At 42.1% G+C, this 21,315-nt stretch overlaps 1 protein-coding gene across 1 annotated transcript in view; it reads left to right on the top strand.

Annotated features, from left to right (window-relative positions):
• The window catches only part of gpc6a (glypican 6a), a gene marked incomplete at both ends in the record, with an annotated part of 199,632 nt that overhangs the window by 123,387 nt on the left and 54,930 nt on the right, over positions 1-21,315 (top strand). The window contains one exon of the mRNA XM_080729744.1: positions 12,652-12,817. Coding sequence (XP_080585870.1) covers positions 12,652-12,817 — 166 coding nt within the window. The remainder of the gene's footprint in view (positions 1-12,651; positions 12,818-21,315) is intronic.

Genomic DNA, 21,315 nt, shown 5'->3' with positions numbered 1-21,315 from the left:
TTATTTTATTTAACTTTTCCCCACCGGGAGGAAGTAGGGCCTTCGTCCTACTCCTCCCGCCCAACACTCCCTGCTGACAGGTGCTGCTGTAAGAGTATGTGTAATAGAGTAACGAAGTCATGACGTGACTCGCTCATCCCCCGGTTCCAATGAAGTAATTCTCTATGGAGAATAACATTGAGTCATCTTAAAATCGTCTCATATAAGCATTGCGTTCCAAAAATAAACAAACAGTCTTTGCGATATTGTCGGCGAGGTGGCTCTGTGTGGTTTTGATAAAGCCTGTTTCTAGCGAACATGTAACTAATTCGGCGACAGTAACATTAACGTTTTCTCACCATCAGTTGATTCTTCATATCCATAAGAGTCAAACCGCTGAGATAATTTGTTTATAATTGGAACACAGTTCTTATATGACGCCATATGAAAAAGGTCTATGGGAATTCAGAATGGGGGAAGAAAACCGCGAACCAGGTAGGATGTGTAAATTACGTCACACTTCACTACTCTATGACCAATATCACCCTCACTGCCCGGCTTCCCTCCCCCGAACACAGGCCAGTTGCACTCGTACTGACGCCCAACAAAGGCAGTTGCACCACAGTGGATTCGAGCCCACAACCTCTGTGGTGATTGGCAGCAGGCACGTGCACACATAGACATCAAAGGGGGCTTGAGCCCCTGCCCTTTTATCCGTCTGTAAAAAAGTGCCCTCTCCAGACCATGAATGCAGTTTTTTACTATGGTGAAAGACATGCAAATGCCCCACACCCGAAGGCAGCGTTCAAGAGCCTTGTCCAAACTCTCCTGAACTTGAATGCAGCGTCTCATGTTGAAATAATTGTCCTCTCTGTTGATTATGCTTAGTTCAGTGTGGTATCACGCACCGAAAATAGCCGACCTCCAGCTTGGAGGTGAGCCAAAAGGCCCTTTTAGAAATGTCAGCCCCTGCCTCTCTAACATTCTCTGCACGTCCCTGGTTGGCAGGGACCACCCGTGCACTGTACACTACATTATATTCAATAGTTGACAAGAGAAAACATGATTGAAATGACTAAATCAACAGGCTGCATACAGAATTAACAAATAGTTCAGTTGAGGAAATACCTTGATTGAGTTGCACTGTCTGCAGTAACTACAAAAATAGCTGTGTGCTGTCTATATTTAAAGCATGATAAAGATTTCACTTCCATCTTCGGGTGATTAAAGAGGAATCCCACTGCAAAGCATCATTAAAATCATTTACCACGTCGCAGCATAACTGATTAATTGAATCTCCTAAATGGCTGAAGCAATCTCTGCACAGAAATGTGAATTTACTACAGGTATGTTTCATAATGGTGCACTCTACAGTATTTAGTTTGAAAGAACTATTTTACAGTCTAGATGCCCACATACCAAACTACTGAGTAACCGATTTTCATGTACAGTAAATGGTAAATGGTGCGTTTACAGGATACAGTGCATTTATCCACAGCACTTTACAGTGTGCATTGCATTCACACACCGACGGTGAAGGAAACCATGCAAGGGGGGGGGGGGGGGGGGGGGTTATGCTGTTATGCCTTTATTTTGATAGGATAGTAGACTGACAGGAAATGGCGAGAGAGATGGGGAATGACATGTGGCAAAGGTCATCCGGATCGGGAATCGATCGGGTTTTGGACAAGGTTGACGCCCCCCTAGGCTCACGATGCAGAAGGGAGAGGGATCGTGGGAGACATCTTGTGTCAAGCGCGTCTCCGCTGAAGGCACAGTGGTAGCGGGCGACGTGAAAATAAAAAGAACAAATACAGTTGTAGGCCTACTGCATTTTATTTGTCTGTCAGTTTTACTGCCAGATTTATTATTTATTTATTGGGGCTGGTGCCAGCAAAAAGCAGCTTACTTTGCAATGTTATAGAAAAAGATCCATTGATTATTTCCAAGTGATTTTTTTATTGGACCTATTATATGTGTATTCATGTGCCAAGCTGGCTGCAGAGGGCAGCCTTATGCAAAGAATGGATGTGAAATGGCCCTCCCCTCTTTCCGTCGTTCAGAGCATAGAAATGCATAATCTAGATCAAGTCCACAGAGAACAGCCAGGAAGTGAATTGGACATCATTGATGTTTACGTGTGGTGGAGATTTGAAAGCAGCATTACGGGAGATGATTTTACTGTACACACCCGCGTGACCCCTCATCAGCTTACAGTGCTCAAACAAGGTAAAAGAACGAGCGTTCGTATTGGCTTTGAGCCGCGTTCAGAATTGGGACGAGCGTTAACGTTCGAAGCGTTAAAAGAGTTAAATGCGCGTCTCCGCCAGGGATGGGACGATACGCATTGTGAGCTTGTAGATCAGCTATTTTTTGGCAAATGTTCTGCCCCAGGATAATGGATTTTGATTATCGCGATAAAATCGTGATTTCTTTTGTCACAATAATCGTGATATGAAATGTTCATATCGTCCCATCCCTAGTCTCTGCAGAAAGCACAGTGGACGTGGGCGACGTGTAAATAAAAACATAAACACTTATTTGGTATTTTATGAACATTTTGCTACTCTCAATGTTCCCTGCCATGAAGCTTCAGTTGAGCGTAGCCAAAAGCTCCCAAGCCGCGAGTGGGCATCAAACCTTGTCCAAAACCTCAGCCGATTGAGCTCCTCGCGTGGGGGTTAGGGGCTATAGCAGACACATACCGAAAAGTCAAATCTATAATAAACACATTCCTACGAATAGCACACAAGAAAATGAGTACTGTATTATGGAACCTTCTACAACTCAGACTAGATGATGGTTATAATTAGGTCCAGCTGCTAGACAGACAGCTCTTGTTATTGTGTGTTGATCAGGTTGAAGTCCTTTTTAAGCAAAGCTGCATGCAGCATATGGTGTAGCTTAGAAATATAGTAGCTTATAGTGTAAGTCTGGACTGGTGATATGAGAGCTGGCAGTGAGCTGGCAGCTACTTTTTCTCTGCATATAAGCTACTTTTGTGGCATCCCCCTGTAACCAAATGGACCCTATAGCATACCTATAGGCACGTCATCATATGGCAAATATTTTACAGAAATAGGCGAACATTTGTGCAACATAGCTAATCCACAAGCTCACGCCAACGCGGTAATATGTATTCTGTATATCTGAGGTAATACAGAATTGAGGGAACTCTGTTGTTGCTCTGGATTTAGTTGAAGATGCTGAAATGACATCAGCAGTAGAAGTAGAGGAGGGATCTGTCGCAGATCTAACAGCCAAAAGATATGATTCAGTTGGTTAAGGTTCAAGCCAAAATATAGTGACCTGTTCGAAGTGGGAGTGTAGTCTCTCCCTCTCTCTCCCCTCTCTCTCTCTCACACACACACACACACACACACACACACACACACACACACACACACACACACACACACACACACACACACACACACACACACACACACACACACACACCCACCTCAGCCATAGTGCTGTGATGGCAGATGGAAGCTGGCTCAAAGAGGCTGGCACGTCAGGGGGAAATGTGCTCCACCAAAGATGTCCTTTTTAATTAAAAGATTTTGATCTGTGATGATTTGTTGAAAAGGAATGAACATGAAAGGATTTTTCTTTTTAGAGAAAGAAATATCCTTGCACATTCAAGTCTAACATAGCACAGCACGCTCTATTTCATGTTAAATGGACTTGATCAAATAGGATGCAAGGTTAAGGAAAATCAACTTTCATCTCCCAGTCTCTATGTCTCTTTATCCTGTCACCTTTCGGTATCTTAAGGCATTGTGAAAACACGTATCATGTGTCCTGACATTTCCATGCAGTACATCACCTTTTAGTACTTACTGGATTTAGATAATATGGAGGAACTTGTTGAACTTGGGACATTAGACCAGGATGACTGCAGTCAGGGGCGTCACACCAAATCCTGGGCCCTGGGTACAAGGATTCACTGCGGGCCCTTCTTCGTAGGGGGAGGGGGGGTTTAACCCATTTAGACTGGGAATGCATTATTTTGTGTTTTAACTATTGAAAAATAGCCGCGCTGCGAGCTTGTAGATGTGCAAGTCTTTGAATATTTCAAATCCTTCTAAGGTTTTTTGAAAAACCTATGTTTCTATGTCAGTGGTGCTCAAACCTTTTCATGTGGAGGACCACAAAATGATATGTATTTGGCCATGGACGCTTAAAAAATACATATATTCAAAGATTTGCAAACATTTTCACGACTTTACAAAAATAGCAGATCTACAAAGCTTTGTATATCTGCTATTTTTCAATAGCTAAAGCATCAAATAATTAAGGCCCCTCCACCTTGGGCCCTTGTAACTCAGTCCCACTTTTCCCCCCTTGTGACACCCCTGACTGCAGTCATTTGAGACCTGCAGGATCAGATGGACAGAGTGGCTCGTGACGACGTGCTGCAGTTTATCCACACTTTATCCACAAGACAGAAGGGGTCAAACCGACAGTAGGGGTTTTGTAACCAACAGAGATACTCTTTGCGGTTTGGTTTCTGCTTTTAACATGCTTGCACCAGTCTTGCTGTATTAAGGAAACATCTCCAATTGGATATAAGTGCCATATGACATGATGGCACGTGTCAGGGTAAATCAAGTTCCCTTCCCTGCCCCACCAAAGACAAGACATTTGAAATGACTGGTGTGGATCACAGGAGCCTGCCATGTACTGTAGACTAGCCCTAGGCTGTGTGACAAAAATGCATTATCACATGTGGATTCCATCCACGTCCACCTGTCAACCTCCCTTGTGCACTGATTCAACAACAACTGACATAGTCTCTCGCTCTTCTTTGTCTTCTTCTTCTTCTTTCTTCTTCTTTTGCTCTTTTGGATCTTATTTTCTTTTGTTCCGTGTCTGTTTGGCGATTCGAGCCTCTTCTACCAGGGGGTGCAAGACATGCTCGGTTCCTCATGCACACACGTGAGCGAAACATTTTGGGTTTTGTACGGTTTATCTTGTTTTTTTAACGGGTTTCTAAGGTTTCTTTTTTACCTAATTGTAACACAATATAAACAAAAACAGGTGATTTTTCTAGACACCATGAGCATATGATTTATTTACTTATTTTGCAACAACTTGTGTGTAAAATACATTTACTTTCAGTACTGACTGCACTTAGGTATTTATTTTGTACTTTACTCGAGCATGTCCAATTTCCAGTACTTTACTAGGCCTACCTACTCCATTACATTTTATATCCAAATATTGTATATTTACTCAATTATTTCTTAAAACTGTGGTTACTTTGCAGATATAAATTACGATATTATAAAACATACATAAACCATACTTTTACTTAAAGGAGGAATTCACCACTTTTCAACCTATCTTCATATAATTGGTCCTCACTAAAAAATAGCTTTTTTTTTTTTTTTTTTTCAGAGGAGGGCTGTGGGCAGGTCAGAAACCCATCGTCTTGTGACATCATCGATTGGGAATCCAAGCTAATAGAAACTGCAGGCTTTCTATTCCTGAAAAGTTGCAATGTTAAAGTGGAAGCCATTGTTCTCGCGATAAAAAAAAATCAAAATATTTTTTTCAAAAATATAGATTAATTTCTTTTTTTAAATGATGTCACAAGACGATGGATTCTGAACTTCCCACAACTCTCCTAGGAGACTTGGACCGAGTAGAAAAATGTTGCGCTATTTTATTATGAACATTAGTGAGGACCTATTATATGAAGAAAACTGGTGAAGTCCTCCTTTAAGTAGGAAATTCAAGTACTTTTTCCAACACTTTTTTGCTCAGTATAAATGTGTTGCCGTTGTGGAAGTGTACCCTTTGCACCCCCTATAAAATTGCTTATGTTTAGATGTTGAGTAGCAGGAGCTACAGTGCAGACCTTAATACTTATTATCAGCGTACAATTTGCATTTACATCTCAGCAAATGTTGACAGTTCTAGCTAAAATCCTTTTATCTCACCTGGAAACATTCCAGCAATGATCAGTGCATTATAGGAACAATAAATTCTGAACAATTCTCTGAGGCCAGAGACCATGTGTCATTTCCTAATAACTCACACACCTTGTATGTGTACACAAATTAAGGAAAGAGTCATTTTTTCATCATTGAATTATGTGATCATGATGGATTCATTCCTCACTTGATAAGATTTTCAGATTTCCTTTCTTCACGGAGTTGCTACAAGGAGGTTGCTGTAGATTTCACTCGGAGGCAGATGGTAGTCTGATTTGCTGGGTGACAGATCACCCATAATGTCATTGACACTAATGGCCGTGGAATTGAGTGGGGACACTGGGGCAGCGGTAGAGCCTCACATCTATGTCCAATCAGCGTGAAGCAACACTCCCTGTCACAATAATTATGACGGAACTATTGAGATGATTTTTTGGGCCATCTCTCCCCTCCCCCTGTCCCAGTGGTTGCCTGTCTTGTTTGGCCTTGGTGACTTGCAAAGTCATTGTCATTTCTCACAACTTCATTTACTTGGTGGCACAAAGCAATTTCCAGCGTCTGCGCTTTTCCCCACTCTGTTGCCCCTAAAGGGAGCTTGCACCATATGTGCATGCCAGCTCCTTGTCAGGTAGACAAGGTGAATCCTTTCAAGAGTGCATTTTCAAGTTTCATATTAGTGAACCTCGTCTCTTTTTGGGTTGATTTTGTTCCAAAGGCTGTTTTACGCCCGTATGACAAGTGTCTGTTGACAGAAATAATGGATTCTCAAACTTTTTTTTAGAATTATTTTGTCTGACGCACAGAGAACAGCCCTTAAGCTTTCCTGTTGTTTCTGATGAGGTTGAAAGGGGATATGGAATATCAAACTATTGCTGAGACTCCTTGTGTCAGTCTGCTCACAGCTATAAAGTTATAAATGGGTTTTGCTTTAGTATAGAGTATAGACTGGCATTTATAATCCTCAGTAAATGTGAGACAATGGCGTGTGAACAGAAGGGTTGACCATATCGTCAGTCTGCTCTTCTAAAGCAGCTAATAAGAGGCCTTCTGTTTGTGACTTACTGTACACCCACATTCTATTTCTTCTCACTCGGTTTGCACAATGCCTTGCATCCCTCTACCACACACACGCACGCGCGCACACACGGACCAGGCAGTATTAGTACAGTTCTTAATCCTGCAAAAAGTCCACTGTCGCTTTTTGGACACATTTTTATTTTTATCAAAAAAAGATTTTTTTTATTTATTTTTATTTTTTTATTTTGGCCAGTAGAAATTAATTCGGCCTTTCAGGGTTAAACAGCAGATGAATAGATTAGCGTGTTTTTCTTTTGCCCCTTTTTTCATCCTACTGGCTCTCCTACTAGTGAGGAGCCCCCACCGGGAGGACATAGAGCCTCTGTCATATCCCTCCTACCCAACACTCCCTGCCGTCAGGTGCCACCCAGCCCGTAGGAGTATGTGCAGTGACGAATATCACCCTCCCCACCCAGCTTCTCTCCCCCGAACATGGGCCAGTTGTGTTCATATAGACCAGGGGTCTTCAACAGGGGGTCCGGGACCCTTAGGGGGTCCTCAGAGTTACTACAGGGGTGGCCGCCAAATCTTTGTGTGATAGAAACTTTTTTCTCCTTTTTTATATTAAGAACTTTAGCCCACACTTTAGATCGGCTATTTTCGGCAAAGAGGTTTGGTGTAGAGGGGGAAAAAGAGCACCCTAAGTACAGGGTGAAAGGTCAAGTTAAGTATTGACGGTTCAAGTGGTTAAATATCTGAAAACACAAATTTACATGAATCCAAAATACGCTGATGATTGTGCTGTCAAACGATTAAACCATATGGAATCTATAAAAAGGTTATGGGGGACCCTGCTTCATCTCTCTCTCTACTAAGGGGTCCTTGGCCTGAAAACGTTGAAGACCCCTGATATAGACACTCTACAAAGCCATGCACCGTGGTGAATTCAAACCCCTAGATTCTGCGGTGGTGGGCGAGTACTTTACCACTGCGCCACCTGAGCGGCTATGAATAGATTAGCGTGTTAATCCCACTTTGGTGCAATTACTGAATCTCACTCTAAAGCTTAACTGTACTTCCACAGCTGCCTGCTGTGAAATACTCCATTCACTCCATTGTAAATAAGTGCTAACAAGATAACCATCCGGGGCAGCCATGCCACTGCTCTGAACAGTGAGGCCACTTGTCAAGAACTGGTGTCAAGGTTTTCAAAGGTTGTCAGAGTTTAGGAGCAGCTTTTACTGTGTGGCTGCCATGACACACACACACACACACACACACACACACACACACACACACACACACACACACACACACACACACACACACACACACACACACACACACACACACACACACACACACACACACACACACACACACCTGTACGCACACACACACACACGCGCGCGCGCACACAAACACACACACACACACACACATTGAATTATTTGGATCTGCACAAGAAGCGCAATACGGTATAGATCCAAATACTGGTCAGAAGAAGGTTACATTATATGGACATACCAGTTACAGCTGCTGCACATGCTTATTACACGCAGAGGGAAACAAGATATCACATTGATGACATACTATATATACAGAAATTTTACAGACGTTTTTTTTTTAAACCTTTACACTCAGGGATAAACGAAACATCGCCTTCTCCAGATAGACAGACTGCCCATTATAGCTGAGACAGAACAGTACTTGGCCAGCTTTTTTGCGTTTGTCTTTTGCAATCCTCCCAATTGCAGGCCACGGAGCACAAGTTTGTGAACGTGTCCTAGACTCCCAAACACAAGGATAATAAGTTGACAATTATATCCCAAAGCCATAATACGTTCCACCAAAGGCTGATATTTCATTAGTTTGGATGTAAAACAAATGTCCATATACAAATCAAAAGGGCAGCCAATTTCAAGTATAGTAGCAGTTTTTCTATTTTCATTTATGAACACAATATATGGGGTGTTTGGAATATCTTGCAATGAATTGACATGTGTGTCGTTGCGATCAAACCAGTCTAGTTTTACAGTACTGTGTTTATACATTTTTGTTGTCCTTTCCTGCACTTCTCTGATCCTGTCTGAGACCAGGTCTACCAGATGGTCATTTCTGGCTATGTACATTCCTTTATATTAGCTGCAGCCATTTAAGATGTGTGCTATTGTCTCTTTGTCATGTGGTACTGAGTGTAGGATACAGTGGGGGTCGTGTTCTGATGGCTACCAAGTTGCCAAGTTAGACTTGGTTGGCAGCACTTGTAGACGGGCTTTAATGGTGAAAATAAGAATGTCCTCACCTATGGTGTTGTTTGAGAGGACTGAATGTGACAGTGAGTTGTTTGCAAATGGAAGAAGAGCCAGCTTTCCCTGCAGCCTCAGACTGGTCCAGTGCTGTGCACTGTGCGATTGATGTATTCCTAGGATGGAAGCTCTCGCAGTCGCTGATTTTGTTGACAGCTCACGATGCGTGCCGTCCTGCACATAGCTTGCGCGTGCATGGACGCGCGGGTCTGTAATGATGTGGGTGTTGAGCGCAACAGTTGTGTTGTCGGCCGCCGCCCACTTCAACTGCAGTCCCGAGCGATGACATAGATCGTTGAGGTCCATCCAATCAGACCGCACACCGAATCCTGCGGCTTTAATGTCCAATTTACCATTTACTTTCCTCTTGAATCCAAGGAATTGCGGCTCACTCTCCAGCGCGGGTGGCACTTTACATCGCTGCACACACACACACACACACACACACACACACACACACACACACACACACACACACACACACACACACACACACACACACACACACACACACACACACACACACACACACACACACACACACACACACAGGACATTAAGTAATTTTTTGCTCTTTTCTTCTAACTTTAAACACCTTTAAACACAGGCTTTCTAAAATGTATCAGTGTTTGTTAACTGAAATGTATCAACAAATATTATTTGTTTTATATGTACTTGAATATACATATTCTTTTTAAGCAACGCATCTTTATATAGTGTAAATATTTGAAATGATAGTTTTCTTGGCTTTCGTTGACAAGATAATTTTGTTTTCCCTCACCCCTTCATGAAGTTAATAACATAATTTCACAAGGGAATGTAAGTGAGTTATATTTATTCCCAGATATTTGAAATGACGAAAAGTGGTTTCATTGGGGATTTTGATCTTGATTTCTTTTCTTTTTTTGTATTACTGCATATGGGTCAATTATCTGCAAACAGGACTTTACTTAAATTTAGTTTAAGTAAGAAAACTATAACAATAAACATAGCTACAACCAGATCTGACACTGACAATTAAATTATGATGGATATTTATGTAATCGAGATATATTGGGTTAAATTGATATTATACCATTGAAGACAACTTTTTTTTCAATGTTTTACACATGGCTCTGTATAGTATGGTATATCCACACAGGTTTAATGCCTGATTTAGGACACAGTGACGACAAAGGTTGATACTACCTATGAGGGTGGACGCCAATGCTTTTCAATGGGAACAGAGCAGGGACGTGCTGGGCCCCTGATTCAGCCCGGAAAAAAAGAGTTGTTTGTAGAGGCCCTCATTGCGCGCTATAGAGAGAGATCTCTCTCTATAGCGCTGCTGCTACTTTGTCATTTCAGATCATGACAAGTGACGAGCCAGTGCGCCAATTACTTGAGTTATATTTCGTCGTTGTCGGGTGGAAACCTTGTATGTCCAAAACCGTTTGTTTTGTATTTATCATTTTAAAAATGATTTAAACTAGTGAAAACAGCCGATCTACAAGCACACAACGCCTGTGCTTGTAGATCTGCTGTTTTCACTACTTTTGTGCGACGGCCTTGTATGATGAAGCAGGGCTTTGCTTTGCGAAAAAAACACATTTGAAATTTGGAGATACAAGGTTTCTGCCTGACAGTGACGATTTACTTTGTTGGACGCACAGCCCCCAAAATGGAACGAAGGCCGACATTTTATTTTTTATTTTTTCCTAATGGCCGGCCTGGACCGGCCGGGAATGAACTGGCCGTTCGGGAGTTGTCCCTCTTTTCCCAATGGCCAGCACGTCCCTGGAACAGAGCGATTTTTAGCAGAAATCCGCAAATGGCAACAAACCGCTCCGTTCCCATTGAAAACCATTGTTAGAATTTAACTTCGGTGTGACCCTGCCTTTAAGGCAAGGGTCTTCAACGTTTTCAGTCCAAGGACCCCTTAGTTGAGAAAGAGATGAATCAGGGACTCCCACAACCTTTTCATAGATTCCATATAGTTTCATTGTTTGACAGCACAATCGTCAGTTTATTTTGGATTCATGTCAATTTGTATTTTCAGATATTTAACCACTTGAACCGTCAATACTTAATAAACTTGACCTTTCACTCTGTACTTAGTCTGCTCTTTTTCCCCTCTACACCAAATCTCTTTGCCAAAACTGCGAGGCGTTGTGAACTTGTAGATCAGCTATTTTTGGCTAAAGTTCTCACAATATGGACTAGGGTTCAAGTGGTTAATATAAAAAAGAAAAAAAATGTTTCTTTCACTCAAAGATTTGGAGGACCCCCTGTAGTAACTCTGAGACCCCCTGTTGAAGACCCATGCTTTAAGTCATTGTTAACTATCACTAGCAAACTGCAGGTGTCATTTAACTCCTGTTGCTTCATTCTTAACAACGATGTAAGGAAAAACAACACTAGCTATTTTTAGTCTCTGTATTGCTCAATGATTTTGATCTCAGTCTCTTACGCACGCACGCACGCACATGCACATCTGCTATATGTTTGAACACTGTACGAACACAGTGTCAGATGTTGCCATGGTGCTGCTGAAGTGTTCCGAGCTTTTATTTAAAGACTGCTTTTATTTCCTTCATGTGGACACATCACTAGATCACATATGTGCTTTTCCTATCTTCTGTTCATACCTGTATCTCCTAATCATATCTCCTATATCTATCTATTACTGTGTGCCATCATTTGATTTTGTAGAGTCTAAGCCTTAAGCTTTAAGTTATTGTGCATTGTGCAATATTTTTGACAGTCACAGGGCCTGAGTACTGTATATGTCGTCGTTGTCGGGTAGAAACCTTGTATGTCCAAAACCGTTTGTTTTGTATTTATCATTTTAAAAATGAGTTAAACTAGTGAAAACAGCCGATCTACAAGCACACAACGACTCGCACCACGAGGCGTTGTGTGCTTGTAGATTTGCTGTTTTCACTACTTTTTTGCAATGGCCTTGTATGATGAAGCAAGGCTTTGCTTTGCGAAAAAAAAAAATACAAATTTGAAACTTGGAGATACATGGTTTCTGCCCGACAGTGAAGATGTGCTGTATGAAGGTTTTATTGAGAGATATGCCAGCTGCCTGTCCATGTGGTGTTCTTTTTCCCCTTGCCTTTCTAAAGCGTGTTGTCTCTTAAAAACACACAGGCACAATCCCTCGCCCCTAAAATCTACCATATCCATGCTTCCCACTATGGCAGATTAGCCAGCACAAGTATTTGTTACAACGTTAGTCTTGCTTTGGCTGCCGTAGTCTGTTGGGCACATTGTGAAACGGGGGAAACAACAACACACATTCCCCTTTTGTTCTTCATTAGTTAGTGTGCCAAGTATTACACAATATATGGCTTCAAGGCTTAATTAACTGGATAAGACTTGCCTTGACAACTAATGAATCTTTCTTTGTTCCACAGGTGAATGTTTTTCCAGCCTGCATCAGAGCCTTAACCAGGATGCTGTACTGCCCGTACTGCCGTGGCGTGCCGGGGCTGAGACCCTGCCACAACTACTGTCACAACGTTATGAGAGGTTGTCTGGCCAACCAGGCAGACCTGGACGCTGAATGGAACCTCTTTATTGGTAAGGGAAAGAATGTTTCTTACACTTGTGTTTGTACGGCAGCACAGGGGCGTCACAAGGGGGGGATTGGGGGAAAGTGGGACTGAGTTACTAGGGCCCAAGGTGGAGGGGCCTGGAATTATTTTATACTTTAGCTATTGAAAAATAGCAGATACGAGCTCACAGCGCGGCACCAAGTGCCACGCTGCGAGCTTGTAGATCTGCTATTTTTGGAAAGTCGTGACAATGTGTGCAAATCTTTGAATATATGTACAGTTTACAGTTTAGGCATTTAGCAGACGCTTTTAATCCAAAGTGACTTACAATACGCAGGTAATACACATCACTATAATAAGCAAGATAATATGTCAGTACTTTTTAAGCGAACATTTGTAACTCAAATTTTGCTTCTGGGGGGTCCCTGGAACTAAATATTTTGAGATGGGGGTCCGTGGCCAAATACATATCCTTTTGGGGGTCCTTCACATGAAAAAGTTTGAGCACCACTGACATAGAAACATAGATTTTTCAAAAAACATTAGGAGGATTTGAAATATTCAGACTCCGCACAAATTGTCACGATTTAAAAAAAATAGCAGATCTACAAGCTCGCAGCGCGGCACTTGGTGCAGCATCTTGCTTTTCCACGGCAGTGTGTTGGATAACCTACTGTAAGCAGTAGCAGGTTGTGTTGTGTGTGTGTGTAGATTCAGTATTAAAGGATTACCAACCAGACCCTTTTTTCTGTCTGAAATGTTGCTTGCTTTCCCCGGGAACACTGGCCTACTGCTTAAAGCCCTGGTCCCTGCTGTTTGGGATTGATAAAGGAGGGGCAGATCTTAGGCAAACACATTTTCTATAGTGTCTCCAGCTGAGCTTGGTGAGTAATATAGCACTTCAGTTAGACTTTAAGTAGCTGGCTGCTACAGTGTAAGCCCTCCTGTCAAACGGAGGCCCAAGGAGGCACGTGTAGCCTTCCCTCCGGATCTATTGTGGGGCCGATGCTTTATTTGTTATGTTCCACCATCCCCACCAGCCCTCCCTTTACTAAAAGAAGAAAAAGCACAAATGGTGAGGGATTTTCCCTGCAGATAATGTTTGTCAGGCAAGGAGCACTTTTGAGCTGGCGGCTGTTTTTTTTTTCTTCTTTTTTTGACGGGCCTGCTGTTGGTGAAACCATCAAGTGAAGTGTAGCCTGTTCTCTCCTAGGGAACCTCTGAAAGTCTCAAAGTAAGGCATGTCCCCGCGTGCACAGAGTTAAGATGTCTCGCAGCTTTGTGACATGTGTTAAAAAGTTTGTGTCTTGTTCGGTTGTGAAGAGGCAAATCTATTGCCGCTGAGGGAGGTTGTGCTTGACAGTAATGGGAAAAGAACGTTGTTGCCACGGAATGATGAATCTGCTTTGACGAGGACACCCTTGAGGTGTAGAGTGAGTGGTTTTTAAAAGTGTTCAATGCTTTTTCATTCTGTGTTTTTTTGCTTTGGAAGCAGGGTGATATTGGTATTGTAATATTAGAAAAGTGGAACCCTGGGGATGTTTGTATTTCACCACCAAAGATGCATTTTTTATGTCTATTGACATTTTCTATTCATTTTATTTTTTTCTAAATCACTTTGATTAGCTTACGATAGCTTCCAAGAAATATTGATTTGTCTTTTAGAAACAACTTTTCATAAACGTGTCAGGTCAATGCCATGCACCATCGGAGCATGTCTTTGTTGCGACCGTAGGTCGCAGTTACTTGCACACTATCCAAACCTCCACCGGCTGTCCCTCCGTCACTCCCTCCGTCACTCCCTCTGTCACACGTCACACGTCACACTTTTGCCCTGCTCATATCTCTGCAACCGTTGCCCCGATCCATGCCAGATTTTGCACACACACTCCTTGCCTGCCAAACTACAACCTCCAAGGACCCCCGGAGTTTCGGGGACCCCCAGGTCCCTGGGGGACCCCCAGGTGTAAAAAATTACCAAATGTGCAAAAATTACCAAATGACCACCCCAACGGGGCTGCTCTCTCTGTGTCACACACACACACACACACACACACACACACACACACACACACATCATGCACACCAGTACACAGTATCTCTACAGTCATGTAATCACAACGCATCTGTCCCATCTAGCGCCACCATCAGGACGATTTTGCACAAACTACTTTTTGGCCTATTTATGGAGATAAGCGACCAACGGTCGCTTATCTCCCGATTAGGGAGTCTTACTGGTATTATACAAATGTATAGATTGAACTTTCATTGTCATCCCCCAAATCATCAGTGATTAGAACAGTTCTCACTCTCAACCTTTTTTTTTGGGGGGGGGGGGGGGGGGGGGGTCCCCAGATGACAGTGAAGTGACATTCTAAGCACTTTTAAGACCTATTTAATGCCGTAAAAAAGAAAAAGACCATTACTGGTCTACTCAAAAGTAACCAACAAACTTTATTATATCATCGGTCAAAATTGAATATATCTACAAGCTTGTAGATCGGCTTTTTCCACAATATATCGTTTTTTTGTGGAACTGAGTCAAACAAAACTCCTACAATTCCATGTGCTTATCGGGGTGGGGGGTCCCTAATTCATATATTTGGGGGGTCACGGCCTGAAAAGGTTGAGAACCACTGGATTAGAAGAGGTTAGATCATTCTTTGTAAGGCACAGAGTGTGTGAGAGCACTCAATGACATTTACCTGTAGACTCTTCTCTTCTCTAAATGTCACTATCAATAGCATTGATTGGCAACAACACCCGGGAAAGGGGACTCAGGACATTGTCTGAATTTAAATGTCCAAACAAAGACAGAAAACCAATAACAGCTGTTATCTAAGCTGACCTGTGGTGATCAGGACATGATGTTCAAACCTTTTTTATTGTATATTTTGTACAGTGCTTTTATTTATTGAGTAAATGTGTAAGTTGCCAAGCTTACAATGCAATTTTTGGGAGCACCTTATTGTACATACAATGAATTCAATGGTTTCAGAAACATGTTTGTTTTGTTTTGTTTAGTTTTTTCACTACTGTATGTGTAGATCACTGGTTCTCAAAGTGGAGTCCGGGGACTGACAGGGGTCATTATAAAGGCTTCCCCAGCTAAATGATACTGTAGTTAGGAACCAAATGGAACTGTTAGGGTCCATTTGGTTCCATTTGTACTCACTCAGTTAAATTAACATTGACTTTACAATATAAATTGGGGTCTCAGAGATAGAAATGCCATTATATAGGGGTCCGCAGCCTAAATGCATGTCAAACTGGGGGTCCTTGAAATTAAAATGGTTGAGAATCACTGGTAGAGCCATAATAATCTTCTCTTATCCCTGGGTCCCTGGCATATCTTTTCAAATGGGGGTCTGCGGGCTAATAAGAGTCAATTTGGAGGTCCTTGACATGAAAAAGAACCACTGCTGTACATAGCCATGCTGTTTGCTTGTCCACAATTATGTTATTTAGGTTTAGTTTATTAGGTTTGAGGTTTACCTGGTATCCAAGTTACTGTACTTTGTTGCACTTTTATTATTGTTATTATTTGTTTCTGTTTGAGTGAGCCATGAGCAAATGTTGTTACTTGCAAATGAAAACAATTAATTCAATTCATTTCACTACGTTTCAATAGTCTAAAAATAAATGACAGTTTAGATGGATGAGCGCCAGCCCAACCAGTATTACAGTAGCTGCAGAAAGGATAAACCATGGAATAACATGGGGAAATGGCTACTTCTGTTCTTAATGAGGTGGTAGAATTTGCCAAACCCAACATGTTTTGCAGTTATTTGAATTTTCATGCACAGTAAAAACAGAAATGTGATTTAATTGATGTAGAAATGTAATAAGACAGATTGTGTAGTCCTTATTGCATGAAGTTCAGCGATCTGACACAGATCTAAATGTGTTTGAACCGTACTATTCAAATAGGCTGTTAATATGACAGTGTATTCTACCATCGATGAGAAGAGAAAGGATCTCCATGAATGTTTTATTATGACAAATGATGTTAGCACGTTGCCCCAGTTGCAAATCTTTTTACTTTAACAGCACAAGCCACTAGGGCAAGGGGTCTTCAACAAGGGGTCCGGGACCCCTAAGGGGTCCTCAGAGTTGCTGTAGGGGGTCCTCCAAATCTTTGAGTGATAGAAACTTTTTCTCTTCTTTTTTTAACCCTATAGTGTCCTTGTTCTGAGAACTTTAGCCAAAAATAGCAGATCTACAAGCTCACAGGGCCATTGGCTATTTGGCGATGCCATTGGCGTTGTGGGCCATCGGCTATTTTCGGCAAAGAGCTTTGGTGTAGAGGGGAAAAAGAGCAGACTAAGTACAGAGTGAAAGGTCAAGTTTATTAAGTATTGACGGTTCAAGTGGTTAAATATCTGAAAACACACATCGACATGAATCCAAAATACACTGATGAAACTATATGGAATCTATGAAAAGGTAGTGGGGTCCCTGCTTCATCTCTCTCTCAGCTAAGGGGTCCTTGGCCTGAAAACGTTGAAGACTAGGGTTAAAACCTGTAGAGCAGAAGCCAGCAAGGGTCCATTTTTACTCTCTCAGAGAAAAAATTGCACTCTGTATTTTCTGTAATAATAATGTATGTTTCATCCCCTTCTGCCTCTGTAAAGTGCGTGACTGCTTCCTGTGTGAAAGTGATTGATGTTGTATTTTGGATTAGGTTTTTATTATTCTCGCTTATTCCTTGATGAAATTCTACTACAGTAGCATTCAAGAATGTTAGCCCACGGAATTCTTCCTGAATATTATGCAATTCAACTCAAATTCAACTTTGAAAGTAAATTAATAACATTTTAAGTTGTGGGGAATCGGGATGTCACCATCCCATGCAATTCAACTCAAATTCAACTTTGAAAGTAAATTAATAAAAATCTAAGTTGTGGGGAATCGGGATGTCACCATCCCTCATCACAGGATGTCCTTAATGCAAATACAAAATGAATGAGTGATTTCACAATCGTGCATAATCTTAAAGGATGTGATTTGCATCAAGGCTGGGCAATTTTTTATTGTTATCAACAAATCGGTTTGAGAAAATCGAATAGATTCTTTTTGTAGACTAAATCGATTAGTCTGATTGACAATGGTGGTGTACAAAAATAGTGAAATAAACTGAATACAATACATTACAATGTGACGTATTGTGATCGCGTAGATCTGCTATTTTCACATAAAATAAAATAAAATCGTTCATTATGTGTATCGAGTTTGCCTCGATTACAATTAACTCATTTGCTGCCATTTTAACATTGTACTGTATGGCTTTTCTGCCATTTTGTATAATGGATATTTTTTTTTATATTTACATTTTTCCTAAATTCTGTTTTTGCATGACAATGTCATACAGTAATGAAAATGAAAGAGGACAAGCTCTAGTTTCACCCAAAAATATAATGTTGTATTTACGATGTACCATTCTATAGTTATAGCCATTTCAAAACCCTTGTTTTTTGATTTTCCGAGCTTGAAAATCAAATGAAATGGAGTTATTTAGGTTTTTGTGAATGGTCTATTTTCAAGCAGATAAGTCACTTGATATCTGTCTTTATGACCTCAGGCCTTATCACATGAGTGTACTAGTGTAATAAGTGTAATTGTGTATAACTGGAATTGTGTAATAGTGCTGTAATAGGTCACCTCTTGCCCTTAGGGCGTCTTACTTCACACAAAGAGAAATACGCTTTTTATATTGGACTCCGACGGGCCCACGATGGTCTACTCTGCAGTACCTCCTCACACACACACACACACACACACACACACACACACACACACACACACACACACACACACACACACACACACACACACACACACACACACACACACACACACATTTGATTGATTGCAAACAGTTCTTTTGTACTTTGCGTTTTCTCATGCCAATAAAGCTCCACCGAATTGAATCGTTTGGGATCACGTTACTGTGCAGTGATCAGGTCCTCTTGCGCGGTCCAAGTGACTACAATGGAGCGCTCCCTACCTCCGGTTCAGCCAATCACAGGGGTCTCGGGGGGGACAGGAACTTGTACAAGCTTGCTTGCAGCTGATCGAACATGCTGATCACATCGCACGCTCATGGGGAGATGCAGTCGCGCGCACGATGGATCGATATTCACTTTCTTTTCAGTCTGCTGCACGCATGTGCACCTCGCATGTACATGCACATGCGTTGCGTGCGTGCGTGATTGCGCTTGCATGCACGTAAGCTGACATGCTGTGTGTGGGGAAGGACAACTTTAGGAATGGAATGGATGAAAACAAAACTTTCGTCGCGATTACTTTTCTTACTGTTCCCGGTGGGATCCACTTGTTTCGGACAGCTGGAGCAGACACAGAGAAGACAAGGCTAACGCTTGACAACGAGGATGTCTTATAAGTTTTACCGACGCGAATGGAGAATGGAGGAGTTTGTGGTCAGCCTCCGGACACGACACAGAGGACATTGGTCGCTTGACCAGGGCACGGGGGAGTCGGGGTCCGGGACATCTACTCTCTCCCGCGAGCAGTGCCTTATGATCGGATGTGGTCGAGGGGACCCCCGCTGACGTGAGGTGAGGTTTAGATGTGTTATCTATTGTGTTTGTGATGGTTTATTTTGGTTGTTGGCTGCAAATCTGGACAATAGTTTGTTGTGGAGACTTTGTCTTGTGTAGGCCCATAGCAGATTATGGCTTTTGAAGTGAAAATGTCACGGGATTTTGTTTGATTTATGAAGAACGGTCTCATCGAGCTGAACTGTTAGTTGTTGCTAGGCTATGCTGCCATTCAGATTGACTTCTGGCGACACTTCCATAGTAGGGCAAGGGCCATAGGCGATTCTAGCCTCTTCCAGCAGGGGGTGCACGACCAATTGCGGATATTAGCGGTTTTGTAATGTTGTTTTAGCGGATTTCTGCAGTTAATTTTGTACCCAAATGTAACACAATATAAACAAAAAAAAGTGTAAAACAGGTGCTTCTTTTTCTAGACACCATATGTCTATCTATAGGATTTATTTACTTATTTTGCAGACAGAGGCAGCACAGCCAGGACATATAAAGCCAAACATCAAGTTAATCATCATTCATCAAGCAATCAAGCAGTCATTTACAGTGTCAAATAAGCATTTCACAAAAACAAATAGTAGACACATCCTTATTACACAATGAACTGCAGCCTCTGGGTTTTGGCACTTGCAAACCTTTCAATTATTTTCTGCACTTTAATTTCGTGTATTTTCTCAATCTGTAAAATGCCTATATCTGACACTCTTTTATCAGTCATGGTTGTCCGTAAATACGTTTTTAGTTGTCTCAAAGTAGAGAAGCTGCGCTCAGCTGAAGCACTCGTAACTGGTATGGTGAGGTACAGTGTGTAGACGTGTTTTAATGTACCAAATGAATCAGAATTATGCATTCCCTTCTCTTGAAAAAAAGCAAGTTTCTTTTCAAACAGTGGCGTGTCCTCCATTTCTTTTTTTTTTTGCGCACATTCTCTTCAATATAACGAAACAGTTGAAAAAAGGGAACATAATAGACTATGCACTTGGAGGGAGTACAACAGCATTGTGTAAACAGAGATGTGTCTTTATGTACCTGTCCTCCTGAAAGCTTGCTCGGCGTTCTCAGAACCAAAGGCCCGACATGGAAAGCAGAACGCCCGGTCATGGCGCACGCTATACTCCAGCCAGGCAAAATCTTTAAACCACTCCTTTCTGAATTTGCGTTGTTTTTCGCCAGCGGCCTTTAATGGACATTCTACATCTTCTGGCTGATATGGACCCAAAGCCAAAAACTGCTTGGCTTTATCCGGGCCATGGCAAGGGTCTCTTTCATGAACAAAGTTGGCTTCATTTGGCTCCTCTGGGTCTGGGCCTGGGGTAACAACAGTTGAGTCTGGAGTGGGGCTTGCTTGCTGTGGAGGAACCGGGGCCTCGGTCTCCGGCAACGGCGAGCCTTCCACAGTGATGTCGGTGGCTGGATCACTGCTGCTGCAAGCTCCGTCCACCTCCTCTGGTTCACGTTCATTAGCATTACTGTCAGTGTCGAGTGAACTACTATACTTGCCCCTCCACCTCTCTTTTTGCGCACATTTTACAAATCACGATCACTGTTTTATTTAATAATTATAAAATAAAGTTACATTACAAAAAAAAAAAAAATCAAAATGGCCGCCTGGCGGCCAGGGGGTGCACGTGCACCCTAGGACACCCCTTAAAATCGCCTATGGCAAGGGCATTGGTGTTGGAATGGGGGTGTGTGTGAATGGCATGCATGTTGGAGTGAGGGGATGCACGCCTGGAAAAAAAAAAACTTCTGACGTGCTGCCATTCAGATTGACTTCTGGCGACACTTCCATAGTAGGGCAAGGGCATTGGTGTTGGAATGGGGGTGTGTGTGAATGGCATGCATGTTGGAGTGAGGGGATGCGCGCCTGAAAAAGAAAAAAAAAAAAAAGACGCTTGGAAAAAAAAGACGCATTCTGTGTGCTGGAGGCTGCAGCGTATGTGCGATATGC

Source organism: Nannobrachium achirus (genome assembly GCF_963921795.1).
Source record: "Nannobrachium achirus genome assembly, chromosome: 7".
Lineage (NCBI taxonomy): Eukaryota > Metazoa > Chordata > Actinopteri > Myctophiformes > Myctophidae > Nannobrachium > Nannobrachium achirus.
This window is presented reverse-complemented; position numbering and strand designations above follow the sequence as displayed.